This window comes from Diadema antillarum, unplaced genomic scaffold (assembly GCF_040938485.1).
Source record: "Diadema antillarum isolate AM-2024a unplaced genomic scaffold, OU_Dant_1.0 seq00000016_RagTag, whole genome shotgun sequence".
Taxonomy (NCBI): Eukaryota; Metazoa; Echinodermata; class Echinoidea; order Diadematoida; family Diadematidae; genus Diadema; species Diadema antillarum.
This window is the reverse complement of record NW_027271136.1, coordinates 577702-593205: the sequence shown is the minus strand read 5'-3', so window position 1 is coordinate 593205 and position 15504 is coordinate 577702. Positions and strand designations below refer to the sequence as shown.

The following is a 15504-nucleotide window of genomic DNA, read 5'->3' as shown; positions in this document are numbered from 1 at the left end:
GGTCAAAGGTCAAAGGTTAAGGGTCAAGGCCAGGTTTAAATGCAAAAAAAATCTATTTATAACTGTAATTACATTCTTTCTTTATACCTTAAAAATTACTCAATGCATAAACTTATAAAAGGATCAGTCAGAAGTCAAGTAAACATCCTCAATTCCCCAAATACGTGTACCTGCACTCTTTAATAGACAATTATAGCAAACGTAGTTCAAGGAAAGTGAACATTCAAGATATTTCTGACAAACCTGTCATTTCAATATTTTGCCAGTTATGTGAAACTGTTATCTCACATTGTGAAGACATTATACTATTCACCTATTGGGAGAATCATGCATTATGGCGGAGGCATCAGTCGCCATAGCGACATTTCTAGTTCTTTACTCCTATGGTTCTTTGCCACTTAGAGTACCTGATTTAACCCACAGATTGTTTAATATCTCCTCCTCTGAAGCCTCTGGTTGTGGTCTCCCAGACGCCCAACTCAGCTCCCCCATCCCAGTCCAGCCATCACAGTAACACCAGCACCAGCAGCATGGGAGGCAGGAAGGAGCTGATGAGTGCCACGCCTTCCTCCACCGGTGAAGACGTCCCCCAGGGCTACGTGTGCATTGGCAAGATCCAGTTCGACCCCAAGCATGTCCTGGGGCAGGGCTGTGCAGGCACTTTTGTCTTCAAGTGAGCATTGTGGCATTCAATGTCCTTCCCTCTTCCTGTTCACTGTCAACTGCAATTTCATTTCATACTTTAATACCTACTTGTCAGTTTTCATCTTAGTTGTAAATGTAACACGTTTTTTTTTTTTCATGTAAATTCTGATTCCATGAAAGACTTTGAGTCATTAAAAAAAAAGAAAGGAAAATCAATCAAAGACATTATAATTTTTATTTCGATTTGGATTTAGTTTTACAGCTATGTGTCCTTATTTCAGGCTTTAAGGTCTTATGTGAATGTACCCTTTTATCAGCATTAATTGTTCCAACTCAGAAAACTTAATGACACAAGTTCTCTCTTAACATTCCTATTTCAGGGGTCGCTTTGATAATCGAGACATTGCTGTGAAGCGCATCCTGCCAGAGTGCTTTGACTTTGGCGACCGTGAGGTGGTGCTGCTCCGAGAGTCAGACGAGCATCCTAATGTCATACGCTATTTCTGCATGGTGAGTCTACCGTCCTTGCCTGTGTGGGCTCTCTTGTTGAGACCAAGCACTGAGGGATCATGTATGTCAAATGTTTATCAATATAAACAAAACATAGGTTTGTGTGAAGAAACCAGGATGAGTGATTATTAAACTTGGGGAGGGAGTAAAATGTAATTGATTCTCACCCTAAGAACTTTGTCAATTTCCCATGAAATGAGAATGGATCAACATGCATTGCTGTATATAGATTGAAATAGATTTTTGGTGTACAATTGAAAACAGATACTTTAGAAGTGCAAATTTTCGCACTGTGGAAATTTTCATGCATTTTGCGCAACCAGAAGCTAGCGCAAAAATAAAAGCGTGCAAACATTTGTGCATGCCATATGTTTCCGTAGTTCGTGTCCTGTGTCCATGGAATTAAAAACATGCGAAATTCATCTCACCCGGCTGAGCGCAAAAAATTACTCGTACAAAAATATCCACTTTAACAGTATCAGTTTTTGGAAATGATTAAGACTGAGCAAAGCAGGGAGTGATTATATCCCATGGAGTTGTTCAGACCATTCAGCTAAGCAGACATGTTGCTTGCAGTTTGCATCAAGTTTCCGCCATGCACTGCACAATGCTCCTTTTCCTTCCTTTGTTGTTCATGTATACAGTGGTTTTATGCCCACTGGAGACATGAAAAGTGGAGTCCAGTATATTGGAAATAGATTCAGGAGTATTCTTTTCTCTTGTTGTGCAATAGTTCTGTGTAAAATGATATCTCTCACAAAATGTACAGTCAACCTTGCCTAAGTCGAATCTATTTGGACTGAAGAAAAAGCTTTGACTTAGAGAAAATTTGACATATGGGGGAGTAAAATCCAATAGAGTGTAAAGAGAAAAGGACTTGAAAAGTCCTTTTCTCTTTACTTGAAATAGGCGAATATTTGACTTATGTGAGGTCGACTTAGGCAAAGTTGACTGTATATATTATTCAGACAAAAAGTATGTATGCCATCAGTGCAATTGCCAATATTTCCAACTCCCTGGCAGGAGGAAGATCTTCAGTTTCGTTACATTGCCTTGGAGCTGTGTGCAGCCACCTTGCAGGAGTACGTCCATGACAGAGGGCGCTTTCCGGATCTGGACCCACTGGATTTGCTCTACCAGTCGACATCGGGCTTGGCCCACCTGCACTCCTTGAACATTGGTGAGAGCTGATGATTAGGAGCTTAGCTTTGCTCTGGGCAGCTTGACAGTTTTGAAACCCAAAAGATGTGGGAGGTTTATCAAAACACTACTCATGGTACTTGGAAAGGTACTTTCCATTCTCATTCTGCTTTGCTGTGTCCGGCAATTGGCTTAACCCTAACTAGGCCGGGCTATTTAGGTAGATGATAGAGCCGGGGGGGGCCTCCCAGGCCCCCCCTCCGGATCTCGGCCGTCGACCGCGCGATCGCGACGAAAATTGGCACACGCATTGCCTATGATGTAATCTAAAGTGCCATGAAGTTAATTTTTTCAAAAATTATCATTTACACTAAATTATGCTAATTTATGCATAATGATGCATGAAATCAGACAATTTGGTATAAATCACTAAATAAAGCTCAAAACAGGCACATTTTTGGTGTAAATATTCTTTTTAGTGTCCTTAGCAAATGTAAGAGAAAAACATTGCACAATCAGAAAAAATTTCCTAAGTATTTTATTGTTTTTTGAATTTCTTATGTATTTCTTTGTTTTTCGACTTTATGTTTTTCATTGTTTTTTTGATGAAATTTGTTGGTGACATTGTTCCGAACAAGAAAATGCGTTATCAACTGATTTTAATCAATAAACCCCCCAAATAATCATGCTTTTATGAAATTTGCCTGCAAACACAGTTTGCATTGAAATTGTACACAAATTCACGTTTTTGAGCAATTTTTGGTCTGACATGCACGTGCATATTTATGCGCAACTTCGGAACCGCGCACGCGGGCATCGCAAATTTGGTGTCAAAAGATGCGGGAGACTCGAAAGAAAAAAGTCATGAAACGTCGCGGCAATAGCTTCTCGCGATAGCGATACATCGCGCGAAACGTCGAGGGGGGGGGCCTCAGAGGCCCCCCGGCCTAATTAGGGTTAAGTGATGCTGTTTCTTCTATACTGCAGTCAGGAGACTCTTACTAGGATTGTCATGAGTGGTAAAGTCTGTGATCTAACCCACTGAGGCTATGACATCTTTTTGAACCCTTCATTCTCTGAGGGCTTTTGTTTAAAAGTTTGCATGGTGATTTACATGAGGAAGACAAGTTTGCAGTAACATCATGTGTATCCTTTCAAAGACTACATCCACATTGTGTTACTACAAACCTCCCTTCCTCATTTAATTCTTGTCATGTTATTGCAAAGTTAAGCTGGAAGTGTTCATTCCCCCCCCCCCCCCCTGTAATTCTAAATCTTTGTATAGTTGTAAACAACCATTGATAACAATTGTACTCATTCTTGTGTGCCTTTGATTCTGTCTGCAGTGCATCGCGACATCAAACCCCACAACGTCCTCATGTCCCAGCCGAACCAGCATGGCAAGGTGAAGGCCATGATATCCGACTTTGGTCTGTGTAAGAAGCTGGCCAAAGGTCGGATGTCCTTCTCTCGGAGGTCGGGGGTTGCCGGCACGGAAGGATGGATTGCACCCGAGATGCTATCTGAGGAAGAGAGAACGGTAAGAAAAGGAGGATGGAGGGAAGAAAAGGAGAGAAAGAGGGAGGGATGGAAGGGGGATGGGAAAAGGAGAGGGATAGGGAGAGGGAAGAGGGGTGGAGATAGGTAAGAGGGGTGGAGAGAGGGAGGGGAAAGGGGATAGGGAAAGGAAGAGGGGTGGAGAGAGGGAGGGGGAAGGGATAGGGGAAGGGAGATCGGTGGAGATGGGGAAGGGTACTCTAACACCAGAAATGTTAGCATGCATTTTAATTTCACAAATTTTGCGAGAGCCAAGATTCGCAAAATAAAAATGCATGCAGAGCTTCTTGTCTGCAATATATGCATTGAATACCAGTGGCAATTCGCGTAAATTTCATGCCGCGAAAAAGGCCATTCTCTCCAATTTGTGAAAATGTCATGCCACGAAAATATCTGACTTTACTGTATAGGGATAGTAGAGAGATGGGGAGAGGGAGGGTAAAGGGGATAGGGAAAGGAGAGGGGAGGAGAGAATGGGGTAGGGGGAGGAAGAGGGGTGGAGAGAGGGAGAGGGAAGGGGAAGGGGAAAGGGAGAGGGGTGGAGAGAGATAAGAGCAGGGGCGGATCCAGGAACTTCGTAAAGGGGAGGAGCCTTTACAAAATTAAAGGAGGGCGTACGCAGCCCCATTTTTTTCTTTTTATTCATTTTGTTTTAACAAAAAATAAAGAGGGGGCGCCCCCCTCTGGATCTGCCACTGAAGAGTATAGGGAAGGGAGAGGGATAGAGAAAGAGGAGGGCAAATAGGGGTAGGGGAAGGAATATAAGAGGGGAGGGAGAGAGAGGATGAAGGAAGTGGGAAGGGGGAAGAGAGAGGGGTGGAGAGAGGGAAGAGGAAGTGATATGGGAAGGAAGAGGCGTGGAGAGATGGAGCTGATTGTGAATTGATTTAAAGTGAGGAATTTCACAAATTTTTGTAAGTTGTAGAAAATTGGTTGTCTGCATTTACTGAAACAACAACAGCAGCAACAACTACGACTACGACTACAACTACAACTACAACTACAACTACAATTTCAACTACAACTACAATAATAACAACAACAACAATAATGTAACACCAATGTCGAATATAGAACTTGCTTGAACTGTACCTATATGTTCATCATGTTATTCTGTTTTCGTAAGATCATCACATGACTAACCAAACCTTTTCCTCTTTCTTTCTTGCATGCACAGACAACAGCCGTTGACATCTTTTCTCTGGGCTGTGTCTTCTACTACGTCGTGTCCAATGGCAAGCATCCATTTGGCGATTCGCTGCACCGGCAGGCAAACATCTTGTCAGGAGAATACAACCTAGATGTCTTATCGTCAGGTACCAGCGAATTTCAGACAGTCGTACTGCGAGTGTGAGGATTTTACACTGAAGCATCATGCCGGCATTGATCGGCAGTAAAACCAGAATGCATTGTGGGAAATTGATTTGAAGAAGCAAAAGACTGTCATGTGATCAACATGATAGTGGTTGGCTTGTTTAATCACATAATTTAGAAGTTTAAAGGCATAATTTACCATTTGCAGATGAAAAAAAAAAACAGTGTTAGTGCTTCAAAATAGTTTTAAAATGTGAGTTAGGGATAGAAACAGCCAATGTAAAAATTTAAATTAGTATAATCAATGTTAAGTATTACACAAAATATGAACAATAGTTATGATAAAAATGTTTCCAGACTTAACTGTCTACAGTTATGTTTTATTGAGAAAAGTAGTGATATCTCCTTATATTTCAGGGTTTATTGCAAAATTCTTATATGGTAGGATGTTTTGTGATACAACTGACCTAAACATGTATATGCATCAAATGTGATATCTTGAACATTTTTTAAATCACTGCTCCCAAATGGTAAACAGGATCTTTAACATATGAAGTTCCAGGGTACAAAAGATAAGTGGACATACCTTGAAAGCATGGAAACATACATAATTATAGATTTCTTTAGTCATATATGATATGGTAGATATCATCCCCCACAAATTTGTTTTGCAAAACCTCCCATTCATGATAGCTGAAAGACAGGTACACACACAGATATGCATTAGTGGGACTACATTGTGAGTGATTGTGCACTGAAGTCATGCAATGTTGTCTATGTTCTATCTTCAAACAATACAGAGACAAACTCTTCCATCAAGTTCAATAACATACTTTAACCACTTTGTTTTCGTACCCCCTGCATGCTCCCCTGCAGGCGATGAGGTAACCAGGCAGCTGCTGACCAAAATGTTGCATGCCAACCCTGTGGAGAGGTTGGTGGCCAGTGCCATACTGAAGCATCCCTTCTTCTGGTGGCCAGAGAAACAACTCGCATTCTTTCAGGTATGCTGCAGATATCCCATGTTTGAATACCGGTGGTATGTCTGGAAATCACAACTGAACAACAACATACTCTTATTTTCATTGGTCAAATTGTTATAGGTTGTGTCCAAAGTTTTGCCCCTGAATACAACATCCATTTCAGTAAACAGTGTCATCTTCCTGAAAGCCTTCATTCATCAATTGCTGGTCTGCAACATGGTCCAAAAGCACATTAAAATCGGGGGCCATTCTTTCGCACATGCTGGACCACACAATGTGTGTCTCTGGAATGGACTACCTTCATACGTATAAAAGTTGTTCGACTAGGGAAACTCCCAAATCAAACCTAAAATCACATTCTTTCGTGTTGTCATAATATGATTTGGTAAATGTTTTCGCATCCTACCTTTTTGTTTGTACGCACTTTTAATCTGTGATAAGTACTCCTTTCGAATAGATAATTTCAGCTATTAACCATATGAGACATCTGAGCAGGGCAATTTTAATTCTTTATTCCCCAAGTTTTGACCATCTTTATCGACCAGTTGATGATTTTGTTATTGCCTGCTCAGAAAAGTCAGTGACAAAATGTGTGTAAAATAGTGGGCAATAAGTTGGATAGATGCTGTAACCATGCTAAAAAGCACGAGTAGCACAAGAGTTTGCACACCTAGCAAGCATTCATGCACTGAGCAAGAGATGGCTAGCTGTATAACATCCAATAATAACAAGTTGCCTTGCAATCTATCTGTTTTCCCTCGATCTTTGAATTGCAATTTAAGATGTGATTATATTAAGTGTCAGTATTTTCAGAGTGTGCTCTAGATGTCTGATTTTTGTTAATAATGATAATATGAACTGGCAACTCTCAGGGATACACCATTAATTGCCTTCACTAGAATCGTATTGCCCTCGTCTTTGACTTTTTTTAAAATTCAATTTTAGTTCAGGCAATAAATGTTGTATCCTTCCCCCCCCCCCACACCACGCTAGTCCATACTATATTGATATTAAACCACGAGCACAGCCATCTTAGACCTTTCCTTTGTTTAACTTTTAACTCAGGACGTCAGTGACAGGATAGAGAAAGAGCCTCTAGACTGTCCGCTACTCATCGCCATGGAAACGGATGCAGGAGAGGTAGTGAAGAAAGACTGGAGAAATAACATCACAATAGAATTGCAGACAGGTGAGATGGGAATGTCAGTCCTTACAAAACAAAATATTCCACCAATTGTTTCTCGTATCTCAGACTTTATGTTCTCACCCAAACAAATTATAATATATAACAATGATATTTACAGTCTACCTTTCCTAAGTCAAATCTATTTGGACTGAAGAAATAGCTTCGACTTATGAGAAAATTTGACTTATGAGGGATTAAAATCAATAGAATATAAAGAGAAGAGGACATGAAAAGGCCTTCGACTTAGGAGATTGTTTGACTTATGCGAGGCCAACTTAAGCAAGGTTGACTGTATGTGCGTATTTCTAGATACGTTTATGATGGAAATGTGATCTATGCATAGTACAACCATAGTTGATTTCTTGTCCCAGTGAAGCAACCCCATTGTGACTGGTTTGAATCCTTTTCATCAATGTCTGATGCCTCTGTGATGAATATGGAGAGTCAGTGTGAAGTTAATCCTTAGTACAGTACTCTCCGTATAGTCGGGTATCGCTTAAATGGGTACTCCGTTTAATTGGGTAGTAATGTCAAAATCAGTTCCAGTGCACATTAAAATTACCTGATAATCGGGTTGCCTCTCCGCATAAATGGGTAAATATTTTCTTCTAATCTAATTTCCACCCACATTTTATCACAGATATAACACTTTAAGAAATCATGAATGTCAAATTTTCCACGGCCAAATGCGTTCTCTGCTTAATTTGCAAAGAAGACTGATCATTTGGGTAGTGATTAAACATGAAAATACATGTACCAGTACCGACTTGCCACACGTAAACGAACATTACACATGTAGCTGGCACTCACAATTGCATAGACAGACTGGAGTTGAACGCACTTGCGCTCCTTCCTTGCTCCACAACAACATTCACAATTCGAGAAGTTTGCAACGAAAATCAGGCCATGCATCAGCTCCATAATTTTCCTTTTCCCCAGTCACTTCTCGAAAAGTAACCGGACTTTCTACGTGACTAGTGCACGCAAAGAGACGTGTTCATTTCACAAAATGCCTGTGTGTGAGCGAGGAGTCTATAGTCAAATGACAAAGTTTTCTTCAGACATATTTGTCCATAAAAAGAGTGTAAATTATTGCTCGTGACTGAGCAAGTGTAAGGTATGTAAAATGTGCATACAGTGTAGGTGTTTGGTGCAGTGGGCAATGCATGTACATACACATTGTGTGTGTCAATTGTGAATGAGACGTGTTCTTCTGTTAATCGGGTACTCCGCTTAATCGGGTTAGAAACACTCTCCCCGAGCCTACCCGATTATGCGGAGAGTACTGTACCATATTTGCGGAGAAGAATATTTATTGAATATCAGACAGTTAATTGCAGCGGAATGAATCCAGAATGTAATGTAATGCTAGATGTATGGCTGTTGCTTGTGACGTAATCGAGATGTTCATATCATGGAAACAGCTTAGGGCATGGTGTCAAAACCTGTTGCTGTGGAATCAATCACTAGATTATCCATATCTATTTGGCCAAATTTTTCTTTCTGTGGGGATTGCATTAATCATTGTATGTCGTAAGATTTGCAACTCTTTTGGGGGTCACAAAATGTGACAAAAAATGAAAGAAGCATTCTTGTACCTATACCATGAACAATGCTCCCAGTTGTGTACTTGAAGACATGTAGACACATTTGTACACGCTCACACACACATACATACACACACGTGTAGGGAAATAGAAACAAATGAACTTTTCACAAAGCATATGAATTCTATGTAAACCGAGAAGTGATTATAAAGGGATTTTTGTAGAAATTGCCACCAATCTGAGCTTTTGGCTCACTAAATGATAGGATATTATTGAGATATATGAAGGAGTAACGTGTAGTGTGTATGCCAGCTTTTGTGAATTGCAAATTGTGATGTATGTCATTTCTTACCATGCTATCCTAGAAAACTTTGTCTTCTCCTTCCTCTTTACAGATTTAAGAAAATTTAGATCGTACAAAGGACATTCCGTTCGAGATCTGTTAAGAGCGATGAGAAATAAAGTAAGTGTTATGATTTCGTTCAATATTTCTTTCAAATGTAGATAAGATAAAATTTCATTTTCACTGATGTAAGATGTACATTTTGCAAGAGAGCAAACATTATTGGTAACTGAAGTGACATATCATATTATTGTTATGAGTTTTATTTTTATTATGCGGAAATTCGCAGAACACCAGCTTTTGATATTAACATGCCAGAGTAGATGAGTATGATATACGAGGCAAGTACTGAATTTTTAACGGCTCTGTCTGTCTCTTCCCCTCTAATTCATCCGACTTCTGGCGTGGCCTCAGAAACATCACTATCGTGAGCTTCCTCCCGAGGTGAAGGCTACCCTGGGCAAGGTGCCTGACGAGTTCGTGCAGTACTTCACCTCACGCTTCCCACTCCTGCTGCCCCACGTCTACACCGTCATGTCGGCGTGCAGCGGGGAGCCCGTGCTGTCAAAGTACTACCACCAAACAGAGGAGGCTGGGAGAGGAGGACCCCACCACCCTGGGCCGGGGCCATCGAAACAAGCCGACACGAGTCTGGATAGATGAAGAAACGGCATAAACTTTTACAGCCAGAAAGAAAAAATATAAATACAATTTTATATTTTAGATGAAAAATGGATATGAAAGAAGGAGGTGATTCTGTCACATCACACCGTGCCACTTTTTGATGGATCCCAAATCTGTGCAATGTTAGAAGCTACTCCCATGGCTGACTGGAAGGAGATCTGGAAAGTGGAAGGAGATAAAGGAGATTCAAGTGTACAAAAAAAAACCCACCAAAGCACAAGAAAGGAAACTTGAGATGGAGTACACAGAATGCTGATTTTACAATCTCCTGGGTGGAATGATTCCGCTTTGTGTCAGCTGCGAGGGATGACAGACTAGTTGATTACATCATCTTGATGAGGAGTGAGATTCAATGGAGGTACAGGAGCTGATAATTTAACCCCCCTCCCCCACGCTCCTGGAGAATGAAATGGACATTTGTTTGCCTCAGTGCCTTTTTGCCAAGAAGCTTATACTTTTTAGATGTACATGTATTTATCTTGCAGCTAATCAGTTTTGTGAAGGAAGCCTGTTGTATGTCCATGTCTTTTTTTTACACTGTACAAAAGTTGTCTTGCCAGAAGGTATCAATGCGAACAGTGTATTGTATGTAAGCCATGCCTTGATTGATACTGAATGTAGCAGCATTACTATTTAAGCATTGCTTGTATGTGTTACTCTGAGTGATAACTTTGATTTGGTAGGGAGATCAAGTGAAAAGTGCTCAGTGAGCTGTAGCCTTATTCTCATGCTGACATGTGATTTACTTTTCTATGCTGATTTAGTTCTCTTTTGTGTGTTTTCTTAAACATTTGTACCCTGATCAATTTTGAAAAAGAAACTGCATGTCAAAAGAATCATTTGAAAACAGGGGCGGATCCAGGAATTCTGTGAAGGGGAGGTGCCTTTACAAAATTAGAGGGGGGCACATGCGCCCCCTCCCCCATTTTTTTCTTTTTATTTCTTTTGTTTAAAAAAAAATAAAGAGGGGGCATGTGCCCGGTGCGCCCCCCTCTGGATCCGCCACTGGAAAATGTAAAATGACTTGATATTTACTGTCCTGTTGTATGGTATATACAGTATAGACATACAAGCATACATATATGCACACATGCACATACCTTTATGGCTTGTTGTAGATGCATTGTTGTTCTTGTGACGGAAGTTGATTTGGTCTTTGTAGTAACACCTTGAGGTAGTAGTTGGGGTACAGACTGAGTTTTTTTTTTACTCTCACTTGTCATATGTTGCATAGGCCCTTACATAGTAGACCAAGGACTGACATTCCTTTGATGTGAGTTAATTGTCTCATTCATGTACAATGCAGAAGATATCAGATAACCCGATGGGGGGGGGGGGGGGGGGGGGGGGGGGGGGGGGGGGTGGGGGTTGAAATTATGTCTCATCAGGGAGCGAACAAAAAGAAAACCACAGGCTAGTAAAAGCTTTGAGCAAAATTATAGAGAGACATCAATTAGTATAGTCACTTAATGCCATGTCCTTTGTCAACATGTAATAACCATTCTGTAAAAGAACTCATACGTTGAGTTTTATACAGTCACATGACCCTTATGGCCATTTTGAGGTTTTCGCAGAAGACCATAATGAAGTGTCATGGTTTCATCATCCCCATGACTTTCCATCATGTTTTTGCTTGAGTTAAGGCAACTTTTTATACAAAGGCAGATCTTTCCATAAATTGTGCTCACTGACAATGGGTCTGATGTTTGATGCACATTTGTACAAGGGGGGATTTTGTCGTTTTTGTTTTTATTCCTAGTCAGTGGCACAGTGGTGTGTGTATCTGGAAATTGCGAGGTACATTGTACATGGGTGTATGCAAGGGGGGGTTGGGAGGGTTGTACGACCCCCCCCCCCCCCCCAGATTTTCAAAAGGTCCACTTTTGTAAAAGACATTTTTGTTTTTCGAGGGCTTTTTACCCTATATACAACAGGAAAAAAAGTGACCAGGCGGTGTTCCAGCAAATTGGCAAAAACCTCGTAAATTTTGTAGCTTAGTTTTAATATGCCATACCTTATTTCTAAGCCGCACTGCCATGCCGAAAAATTCACTTTTTTATGCACCAAATGGCCCCATTTTAAGATATAAGATTCAAAAACTCCCTACCGTGGGAGGGGGGACACCCCCCTCCCACACCCTCCCCCACTCGGTCACTGCGCTCCCTCGCAAAGGTAAAGGTCCAAAAATTTTGATTATGACCCCCCCAGAAAAAATCCTGGATACACCCTATTGTATATGGAGGAGCTGAGAGAAGTATGATTAACCTACTTAAATTTTTATTTTGATTCAGGCACAAGGTAAAGTCCACTTCATTTTAACCCTATGTACAAGTGTAGATCAGACGGCATGTCTCTTACAAATCATCGATGTAGAATGAGCATTGACACAGACATACACACGCTGTTGACAACGTTGATGTATCAGACGGGTGGTGGAGAATAATTGTAACGCCCCTTGTAGTGATAAGCATGATCATGACTCTCAATATTTTCTGTCGTACATGTACTTTCCAATTTTTGATTGAAATATGCCATTAGAATTTCCGTTGAAAGATCAATTCTCTTTGAAAATGTAACTGTCATGGTTGGATTAAATTTATGTTGTGCATTTTTCACAGTTCTGCAAAGTGCATCCTTTTTTCATAGTTTTGACATTTCTTTTTTAAGCATTTTATAACAAATATGAATCATGTGGTTTTGAGATCAAGGAACACTTTCTGTGTAAGGCTGAATCACTGGAATAATTTATGTGTCTAAAGGGAGGAGGGCATAAACTACGTAGACTGTAAAACAATGTCCAAACCTTCATCTATGTAAACAGACAATTTGTAGCCCAATGTATGGATGCACAATTTTAGATGCTGGTGACAAAATGATTTCAAAGATATGTTCAAACCTAAAACCTAAGTTGTTTGAAGCACAGAGATTCGCATTGTTGTACATATTGATATCATTTCAAAAAGAATTGTTTTTATCTTTGTTGTAAAGCACACCCTGTGTTTATTTAAAATGTCATAAATCTGTTAAAGAAAGAACAGTGAAGATTATGTTGGTCTTACTTGTGTCACAATTTATCATGCCGGAGCCAAGTCTGTGAGTGTTTGCTACATAAATTGGAAAGTGAAGTGTTCTGTCTGGGCAACTGATTTATTCAACTTTATAATATGCCAGGTAGGATGTGTCGGGAACATAGTTCAGTTGTGCCTTGCGCTTCAAGGTAACAGTTTTATACGATGGAAGGACTTGAACTACTGGTACGTGATTGAAATAGCTTATCTGTGGACCTGCTGACGACTTGCAGGTGTACAATATTTGGTGCTCCCTCTTTCCAGTGTAGATTTCTTAAAATGTATTAAACCAGAGAAGAATAGCTCTATATATTCAAATGGTTGATTTATTTTTCAAAAGACAGTTTGTACTGTGACAGGATGATTGTACGTAAGGGAAAAATCGAAGGTATTTTTGACAGTATTACTGAAATAGTTGTATGAATTGTCTGCTAGTAAATAATAATGATAATAGTAAATATAATTTGTTGAGTGCAAAAACTACATCTATACATTTGTCTGCACTGCAAAAGCCCTGTAATTAAAGAGTCATGATAACAAGTTTGAGAGTGTGCAGGTGAAAAATGAGAATGAAAGACATAAAGTTGCAGAAGTTTAGATATATTTCAGATCTGAATGATGCCGGTAATTGTGGCAGCTGCCCTGCATATGATGAATTCAGAGGATATCTGTGTGCAATCAACTTGAGTGTAGGAACTGGAGTACTTGAGTATCTTACATCTGTACTTTGAGATTGACAAACATGTAACTCAGTCATGCAAAAGTTTTATATTTGATTTTAAATAAGTAAAAATATGAAGAATATGGGTATATAAAGTGATTTGCTGGATTTTATTAGCCAGATGAAATCATTAATGATTACCACTTTATGCCTTCACCACTATGAAGTAATCATCAGAATTTTCTCATTCTTTAATGTTGTGCAAGCATAGATTAAATAAAGGTTCCATGGGCATAAGATCAAAGGCAATCTTGCCCCAAATGTCACCCATTTGGTCTTGTTGCAAAAACAAGAACATATTTGAGAATTTTCAGTATCTGCAAATTCAAACCTAATCCCCCCCCCCCCCAAAAAAAAAAAAGAAGAAGAAAGAAGGGGGGGGGGGGGGGGGGAAAGAGGTGAAATTACCAACATCACTGTCAGTAGGCAGGATCTAGAATGAACCGGGTTGGTGGTGTACTTAATGATGTATCCATAGACAGGGAGGGCTTGGCATTGATATTGTCCAGATGTTGCTTTTATAGAGGTGTTATAACACAGTCCTGGGCCCTGTTTTATGAAGAGTTATAATTGATTATAGAGTTGATTTCTATCATAAGTATATGGCAGCCTGTTTGGTAAGGAAATGTATAATCAATTATATCTTTTGATAAAACGGGGCCCTGACCATCCCTACAGAGTTATACTTTCTCTGAGTGCACTGCTGAGAGAGAATATTGTCTAGAAAGAAAATGTAACTCCCAAGGGACTGTCAACTATTACATTACAGTGATAGATAAGAAGGCAATATTTATCATATTATGTGGTCTACGTTAATACATATTATCATCTCTAATAGGACGTTTTAACGGCGCATTAAAAACGCGTATTGCAGTCCGCGCAATTTTTACCGTTCAATATCAGAGCATATTGAACGAAACGCATAGGCCAACGTATTAATTCACCATAGGCTACCGTTGTTATTTGCCGTTCAAGATCACACCGTATTCAATTCTGTCTCGTCTATTGTGCGAGCGCATGCTGAATGCGCAATCGCTTGCTACTAGTGCGCATCAGTTTGTTACAATTCACAAGCGCGCAAACATCTTGGCTAGTTGTTTGTTTCATACGCAGTTTTAGGGGCTTCCCCGTTTCAGCACTTGGATGTGACTGCCGAGTCAACTTCCAAGACGAGTAGAAGCCGGGTAATTTTGTGCAGTTTATGCTTGCTTTACTTGATTGTATAGATGATAATAATTATATTGGATGGCCTTGATTCATGGAATACCAGGGAATATTGCACTCGTTAGGGTCAATATTGCACTCATCTTCGATTCGTGCGATATTGGCCCTAACTCGTGCAATATTCCCTGGTATTCCATTCATAGCCATCCAATATAATATAATTATTCCATTCTAGTCCACTCAGCAGCCAGTCAAATCCTGGAATTATATTACCTGGTGTGATGTCATAGCAGGCAATATAACAAATCCAATCCTTGCTGCATTATCCATGTGATGGCATAATGACCAATCATTGATCAGTATTTATATGGACCATTTAATATAAACGATCGTGTTACAAAAGCACTTTTATGTTTAGGTCACTTTAAAAAAAGGGGTTCTATTATCATCTTGATTTTCTAGTAATATATTTTCACAGCAATTTGGAGAAGAAACATTGGAAATGAACTGTGAATTGTATGTCAACTGTAATGGGTAAAGACTTCCAATTATTTCTCAGTGCTCACAATTGTACATTGTATGTTGTATGAAGACATTGTATTTTGCATCTGTCAAGATGGCTTTTTTCAACTCTACTAGCTG

General features: G+C 39.9%; 1 protein-coding gene across 1 annotated transcript in view; it reads left to right on the top strand.

The window, feature by feature from the left end:
• Positions 1 to 11219, top strand: part of LOC139725147 (serine/threonine-protein kinase/endoribonuclease IRE1-like) — a 45936-nt gene extending 34717 nt beyond the window's left edge. The window contains exons 12-20 of the mRNA XM_071636236.1: positions 450 to 673; positions 1026 to 1155; positions 2179 to 2335; positions 3642 to 3835; positions 5030 to 5168; positions 6043 to 6170; positions 7215 to 7338; positions 9278 to 9345; positions 9640 to 11219. Of these exons, the coding sequence (XP_071492337.1) occupies positions 450 to 673; positions 1026 to 1155; positions 2179 to 2335; positions 3642 to 3835; positions 5030 to 5168; positions 6043 to 6170; positions 7215 to 7338; positions 9278 to 9345; positions 9640 to 9888 (1413 nt within the window). The 3' untranslated portion in view covers positions 9889 to 11219. The remainder of the gene's footprint in view (positions 1 to 449; positions 674 to 1025; positions 1156 to 2178; positions 2336 to 3641; positions 3836 to 5029; positions 5169 to 6042; positions 6171 to 7214; positions 7339 to 9277; positions 9346 to 9639) is intronic.
• The last annotated feature ends 4285 nt before the right edge of the window (positions 11220 to 15504 follow it).